Raw genomic sequence first — 8,206 nt, 5'->3', positions numbered from 1 at the left:
GATCAAGATAGAATGGTCCAGAACCAGGAAGCCGCTCAACTACATGAAGGCCTCAAGGATGCAAAGTTTATGTGGGCCGAACTCCATTACACTGTAACTACTACTGCCGAGCGTGGGTCCGCCTTCATGGAACATGTTAATAATTTGGAGGCTAACTTGCGCTCCAAAACCCAGGAGGCCAACACTACCGAGGAGAGGAGAGCAAGGATGGAAGAAAGACTCAAAAGAGTCATGAAGAAGAATCAACTTCACTCGTCTACCAACGTTAAGCTTGATTCCAAAATGAGCATTGTTAAAGCTGAAAATGAAAAGCTCCAAGTGAAGATCGCAGAATTCTGAGCCAGACTACAAGACTAAGGCCTGAGAACTGGAGATAACTGCTCGTGAGAACCTTCCTGATCGGCCCGCTTCTGATTCTTTGAATACTAACTCTGAGTATTCGGGAACCAAAGGAGAAACCGAAGAAGATGAAGGCCTTGAACCGGAAGCGGAACAGCCTTCTCCCAATAGTGAAAATAAAGACTCTTCTCTCCCTTCGGGTTCTGGTAGCAAGAACTGATATATATATATATATATATATATATATATATATATATATATATATCTTTATTTGTTGCAATTATGCCAAAACGTTTTACTAAGTTTGGTATTTTAAATAACAAAAGAAACTCTTTGCATAAGAATTGTGCAAAAGCTATTCTTTTTCACTTAACTGACAAAGCTTCAGGAATCTTTGTACATCCGGCAACTTTTGATTCCGGGCATAAACACTTTCGGAATATACTCTTTACTATGAGAGTTTCATAAGAGAAGGCCCTTATGTTTACGGTATCTCCTGTTCATTTCAGCACAAGCATTTGAAGTTTTTGTTAAGTCTCAAATGATAAATAAATTAACTTATCATTCAGATAAGAAATAAGATAAAAACAAAAGGACTTTGATTTATTCCCTCTATTTTTTAAAAGTACATTTACATAAACATTCATTTGCTTAAGTAAATAAAGCTGCCAATACATGTGGCTAACTTGTAAAACTTGTTTCCACTGGGCTGATCATGTAGTCCCCGATCCTAATAAGGCATTGATACCGGTTCCTACAGTTCCCGATCTTCGTAATAATTTTAGTGCCTTGTCATGTATTATTTCCCTCCAGTGTTCGAATACTAAGTATCAGAATTCGAACACTGGAAGTCGTGCATTCACTGATGACCCTTCCTTGGTAATGTGCTTTTGCATTGCTTCCTCACTAATGGAAACAACTTGTGAATGGGTAAATAATTGGTTTCTAGAGGCCAATGGAAACAATGAGAGTCTTGGGCGATGAGTTATGCTAACAAGCCAAAGATTATTTAACCATCCATAAGTTGATTTCTATCCGAGTTGATCCACACAGAGTTGTCTATACTCTTACTAAAGTGAAGGCAACAGAGCTTTCAGTTGTTGATTCACCAGCTTGCCGATGATCCTTCCTTCGTAGTATGCTTTACATAGCTGCCTCATTAAAAACCTTGCCCGAAAAACCCAATTGGGATAAAACTAGTTGAAGGGGAAAAAAGTGTAGTACATACTTTCAGTATTAGCAAGGATCTTCAGCAGTAATACCTTTTGAGGAGAGTCACATTTCAGTTGCTTGGCAATTTAACTCCATCTTGATTTTCCAATTCGTATGAACCTTTACCGGTTATAGCTGAAACTCGATAAGGTCCTTCCCATGTCGATCCCATCTTCCTAGCGTTAACTTTCCGAGTGCTTTGAGTGACTTTCCTAAGAACCAAATCCCTAACTTTAAAACATCAGAGATTTTCTTTGCGGTTGTAATATCTTTCCATACTTTGATTTTGTGCCACCATCCTCACATATTCCAGATCCCAATGCTCTTCCAGCAAATCTAGCTTAACTAGAAACGCTTCATTATTTTTCTCTTTGTTTGCTCGGGAAAACCTTAAAGTCGGTTCCCCCACTTCCACTGGCATCAAAGCCTCTGAACCGTACATAAGTGAAAAGGGAGTTTCACCCGTTCTCGACTTTGCCGTGGTCCGGTATGCCCATAACACACCCAGTAGATCATCTGGCCACTTGCCTTTAGCATCTTTTAACTTCTTTTTAAGATCTTTAATAATTACCTTATTGGTCGACTCCGCCTGTCCATTAGAAGTTGGGTGGTATGGAGAAGATGTAATTCGTTTGATCTTCAATCCTGCCAGAAACTTCATGACTTTAGAATCTATAAAATGTGGCCCGTTTTCACAAGCAATATCCTTTGGTATTCCAAATTGGCAGACGATATGATCCCATATAAAATCGATCACCTATCGTTCTCCGATCTTTTGGTAGGCACCTACTTCAACCCATTTAGTAAAATAATCAGTTAAAACCAAAAGAAAGTTTACCTTACAATGTTCCTGTGGCAAGGATCGACTATGCCCATCCTCCATTTCATGAATGGCCATGGCCAAACCACTGAATGCAAAAGTTCCACCGGTTGATACACTAATTGTGCATGTCATTGACATTTATCGCACTTTTGTATAAATGTCTTCGCGTCTTGCTCCATTTGGGGCCAATTGTAGCCAGCTCTGACTAACTTGAGAACCAATGAGTCTGCACCGGAATGGTTCCTACATACCCCATCATGAACTTCTCTCATCACGTAGTCAGCCTCCGAGGCCCCTAGACACCGAGCCAATGGTCCTTGGAATGACCTCCTGTATAATTGTCCATCAGCAAGAGAGTAACGAGCCACCTTGGTCCGTAGTGCCCGGGATGCTTTTGCGTCTTCGGGAAATTTACAATGTATTAGATATTCAATAAACTCGTTCCTCCAGTCCCATATTAAGTTGGTTGAATTAATTTCACAGTAGTCATCCACATCCAACATCGAATGCAGTAATTGAACGAACGCACCAAAATCAGATCCTTTTATCTCTGTGGATGAACCCAAATTAGCCAATGCGCCTGCCTCCACATTTTCTTCCCTTGGAATGTCGATGATTGACCACTATCTGAACCGGGAGAGTAGCACCTTAACATTGTTCAAGTATTGTGCATGTGTTCCTCCTTGGTGTCGAAGATTCCGTATACTTGGTTCACCACCAGCTGGGAGTCGCATTTTATTTCGATAACCTCGGAACCTAGTACTCGATCTAGTTTGAGTCCGGCAACCAAAGCTTCATACTCGACTTCATTTTTAGTTAATGGCACAGTTCTAATGGCCTGTATCAGGGTTTCCCCCGAAAGAGTGATTAATACTATCACGAGATAGGACCCTTTTATGTTGGAAGCCCCATCCATAAACAAGGTCTAAACTCTCGATACCGTTACCGATACCAACACTGCTTCTTTACCAGCTAAAGACATTAATCTTGGACTGAAATTGGCCACAAAGTCGGCCAAAACTTGTGAGTTAATTGCTGTCGTGGGCTTGTATGTAATGTCGAATTCATTGACTTCGACTGCCCATTTAGCCAAATGGCCCGATAACTCAGGATTATGAAGGACATTCCTTAAGAGAAATGTTGTCACAATGGCTATTGGATAGCATTGAAAATAAGGCCTAAGCTTTCGAGAGGAAACTAGGGGAGCTAAGGACAACCTTTCAAGGTGCGGATAGCGTGTCTCTGCTCCTGATAATATTTTACTAATGTAATAAACGGAAGACTGCATACCTTCTTCTTCCCGGACCAAAACAACCCTTACCACTAATTCTGAGACCGCTAGATAAATCCATAGTTGCTCCCTTCTCCTGGTTTTGACAACAACATAGGGCTAGACAGGTACCTTTTTATGTCTTCTAGTGCCTGTTGGCATTTCGGAGTCCATACGAAGTTGTTCTTCATTTTCAAAAGCAAAAAGAAGTGATGACACTTTTCCGAAGACCTCGAGATGAATCTGCCTAGAGCCGTCAAACAACCGGTCAACCTCTGTACTTCTTTCACACTTGTCAGCTAGTCCGGGATATCCTCGATGGCTTTGATTTTATCGGGGTTTCCCTCGATTCCTCTTTGAGAGACCAAAAATCTAGGAACTTACCGGAACCCACTCTGAAGGCACACTTCTGCGGGTTGGGCTTCATGTTGTACTTTCTGAGAATGTCAAACATCTCTTGTGGATGTTCTAGATGATCTCCTACATTAAGAGACTTAACTGACAAATCGTCAATATAAACATCCATCATTTTACCTATCTAGTTTTCAACCATCTTATTAACGAGCCTCTGATAAGTGGCTCTGGCATGTTTAAGCCCAAAAGGCATCACATTATAGCAATATGTGCCAAAGTTTGTGATGAAAGAAGTCTTCTCTTGATATTCCGGGTTCATCCTAATTTGATTATACATGGAATAAGCATCAAGAAAACTCATTAACTCGTGCCCGACCATAGCGTCAATTATTTGATTAATGTTTGGCAATGAGAAAGAATCTTCGGGGCACACTTTATTTAAATTCTTATAATCTACACACATCCTAAATTTGTTATTCTTTTTAGGCACTACTACTACGTTAGCTAGCCACTCCGGGTACTTTATGATGACATCCAATCCACTACTAAAAAGTAAATGGATATGGTCGCATACAATATAATATACCCAACTATAAATCGGGGTCGAATCCCACAGAGAACAATATGCAGGCGATTAGGCGTGTAAGAGAATTATCACTTATTATGCTAAGCCAAACACTTAAAAAGAGTTTTGAGAAAATAATTATATCTAAATGTAAAAATCTAACCTAACGTAGAAAGCAAGTAAAATGATCAATGGCTACAAGCATGGATACACGAGGAATTTGTCACGACCCAATTTTCCCTCCGTTTGGTATTGTGATGGCACCTAGTCTTAGGGACTAGGTAAGCCTAATATTTATTGAATAACAACAATAATAAACAACATCTAACAACTTTTGAAATAGAAATCTCTATAAAATTTATAATTTCCGAAACCGGTAGTACAAGTCCTAAGCTCTACAGAGTTTGTTACAATTTTCTAAATACAACTGTTTGAAATAAAGTAAATAGTGTGAATACAAATCAGAAGGTGACTCCGAAACCTACGAACGCAACAATAGGTTTACCTTGAGTCTCCACAGCAACAATCCGCACAACTAGATAATGATCAACTGACTTCAAAAATGCCTGGATCTGCACAAAATGTGCAGAAGTGTAGTATGAGTACACCACGGAGGTATCCAACAAGTATCAAGACTAACCTTAGTGGAGTAGTGACGAGGTACAGTCAAGACACCTACTGGACTAAATAACCTGAACAAGTATAAGTATAGAAACAACAGAGTATAATATCTACATAAAGACTACGCGAAGTGGCAACTAATATGGTAATTGCAATAAGGAAGGAAAACAACAACTATCAGCGGAACACCATAATAATGACATAGAAGAGTGAAAGGAAACACAACCTAAGTCAGATAATCACAGATAAAGAAAGGACAACTAGCAGCAACAATACGATTACTTTCACATCGGGTTTTTGTCAATAAACTTCACGAGATACCGAACCTCGGACAAATCACAACTCACGGGCCTCAATACCTGAACCCTATCACTTGGCATGCTCTGCCCTCATTACACCTCATAACCACATTGACAACTCGCATGCCAAATAGAGCCATTCTCACATAGAAGGCAAGTAAGCAAGGGTGTGCATCTATACTCAACAATATCAAGGAAACCTCTTATCCAATAAGAGTGCTTAACTACGTGTATACTTATGCAAGTGTCGTAACATAGTTCATACCAGCTAGTGAGCATAAGGAAAAGAACAGACAAAACGTAGAATCTTTTCTCACAACTTTCACAAGATAAAGCTCACACAGATAAGTGTACCACTACACAAATATCAACAACAAGAATGCCCCCAGGCCATCATAAATCATCACAAATCAATCCCTGATATAGCCCATCTTGTCTCTCCACGTGTGCAATAGTAAAGTAAATGCCCGCCTTATCTCGCCACACGTGCATAATAATGTTCCCACCTTGTCTCGACACATGCGCAAGTATCCCGCCTTGTCATGCTGCATGTGAAAATATCAATAATAACAATAGCAAGACAGAAACCTCGTGCAACCCCATAACAAAGAGATATCGACAAAGGGCACTCCCGAGATACCGTTTCGTAGTCCCAAAAGTAAGTGCTCAACAGGGGATCTCCCGAGGTACCGCCTCGTAGTACCAAAAGTAAATATGCAAGATAGAGGGATCTCCCGAGGTATCGCCTCGTAGTTACAAAGTAAACATGCAAGAACAACAAGTACAACAACAACAATAACACTAATACAAGGGTACGACAAATAAATCAACTCAAAAATTCTAGAACTCAAAGGAACTGAGGAATTAATTTACAAGGAGTGGCCAAAATAGAGAATGCTAGTCATAATAAGAACAACTCAACAAGAAAGGAAATATTGTGCAAAAACGGTCCACGATGTACAGTTCGACAACGAGGGAGCTAACCCAAGGCGAATAATTCCAAATAAGGATAAGTCAACTAAAATATAGGATATCTAACTTCTTTTCAAGGTTGGCAAATTAAGAAAGAGATACAACAAATTCAATTCGGGATAAGCAGCAGAAAGATAATCATAGCCTCAATTAAGGATGAACAATTACAAAAGAGATAATTATAACTTCAAATAAAGATAAGCAGTTAGAGGAAAGATAACATGGCAATAGAAGAGATAACAATTTTAGTTAAGGCACATATGACTCAAATAAGCATCAAGGGCGAATCATGAAGTAATTAATTCTAATTAAAGCAGGTAGAGGTGAAACTAGTAATTAAGAGATGTATTCATAACATAACAGCTGCATAATTAGTGAATACAAGGACCTAAGAACCCTAAAAGGACAACTTTCCACAAATAAGTCTGAGCACGTACTCGTCACTTCGCGTACACGGACTACAATTAGCATAGAAGACTCAAATCCTAAGGGGTAGTTCCCCCACATGAAGTTAGGCAAGATACTTACTTCGAACCAAGCTCAATCAATCAGTAAGAATGCCCTTCCCTCGATTATCCGATTCTGAATGGCCCAAATCTAGCCAAACACAATTACATATCATGAATAAAATTACGAGAAACTAATTTAAATAATAAATCTATGACTTTAGCAAAGAATCAAAAATTCGGCCCAAAAAGTCGACCTGGGCCCACATCTCAGAATCGGGTAAAAGTCACAAAATACGAACACCCAATCAACCACGAGTTCACTCATACCAAAATTAACCAAATCCTATATCAAAATCCGAATCAAAACTCAAATATTTATTTGAAGAACTTTCCAACCTTTTCCCAAATTTCTCAACCAAATTCCTTAATTAAATGATGAATTCATCTATAGATTAATGAGATATAACCATAAAAGAGTTAAGAATCGTTACCCACAAGCTTCCTATGAAAATCTCTCAAAATTTCGCCTCAATCCGAGCTTTCCAGGTACAAAATTGGAGAATGAAATCAACCCTCGTACTTAGCCCTTTTCTTCCCAGCTATTTCTGCTTCTGCGGGCTTCGAGTCGCACTTGCGATGCCGCACCTGCGGAAATTCCATCGCAGGTGTGGAAATGACTTAAGTCCTCTGGTCCACTTCTGCGAGCATAAGGCCACACCTACAGATTCTTGTCCGCTTCTGTGGAATCCTCACTCAGCTTGCCTTCCGCTTCTCCGATCACTTCTCCGCAGGAGCGGCTCCGCTTCTGCGCCACTTTTGTCACACCTGCGACCACTGGTCACCCAGACCACGTCCGCATCTGCGAGCTTCCTTCCGCATATGCGAGTCCGCACCTACGGCCACCCCACCGCAGGTGCGATTACACTAGAAGCTTGAAAGCTTTAGCAACTACAGAAGTCCAAGTTTCGATCCGTTAAGCATCCGAAACTCACCTAAGGCCCCCGGGACCTCAACCAAACATACCAACAAGTCCCAAAATACCATACGAACTTAGTCGAGCCCTCAAATCACAACAAACAACACGAAAAACACAAATCACCCACAAATTCAAACTTAATGAACTTGAAACTTCAAATTTCTACAACCGATACCGAAACCTAACAAATCAACTCGGAATAACGTCATATTTAACATTGCGGAGCTACTCCAACATCCGAAATCGGAATCCGACCCCGATATCAAAAAGTCCACTACCGGTCAAAATCTCCAAAAATTCGAAGTTTTCCATTTCAAGCCTAAATC

At 40.1% G+C, this 8,206-nt stretch overlaps 1 protein-coding gene across 1 annotated transcript; it reads right to left on the bottom strand.

Moving 5' to 3' along the window:
- Positions 1-1,792: 1,792 nt before the first annotated feature.
- Positions 1,793-2,506, bottom strand: LOC142177228 (uncharacterized). Its single transcript, XM_075245699.1, has 2 exons — positions 2,390-2,506; positions 1,793-2,257 (listed from the first exon to the last, which is right to left on the bottom strand). Exons 1-2 carry the CDS (start codon positions 2,504-2,506, stop codon positions 1,793-1,795), a joined length of 582 nt encoding a protein of 193 aa, XP_075101800.1.
- Positions 2,507-8,206: the final 5,700 nt, after the last annotated feature.

Source organism: Nicotiana tabacum, chromosome 23, assembly GCF_000715075.1.
Source record: "Nicotiana tabacum cultivar K326 chromosome 23, ASM71507v2, whole genome shotgun sequence".
NCBI classification, from domain to species: Eukaryota; Viridiplantae; Streptophyta; class Magnoliopsida; order Solanales; family Solanaceae; genus Nicotiana; species Nicotiana tabacum.
Note: the sequence above shows the minus strand (reverse complement) of the source record. Positions and strands in the feature narration are given on the sequence as shown.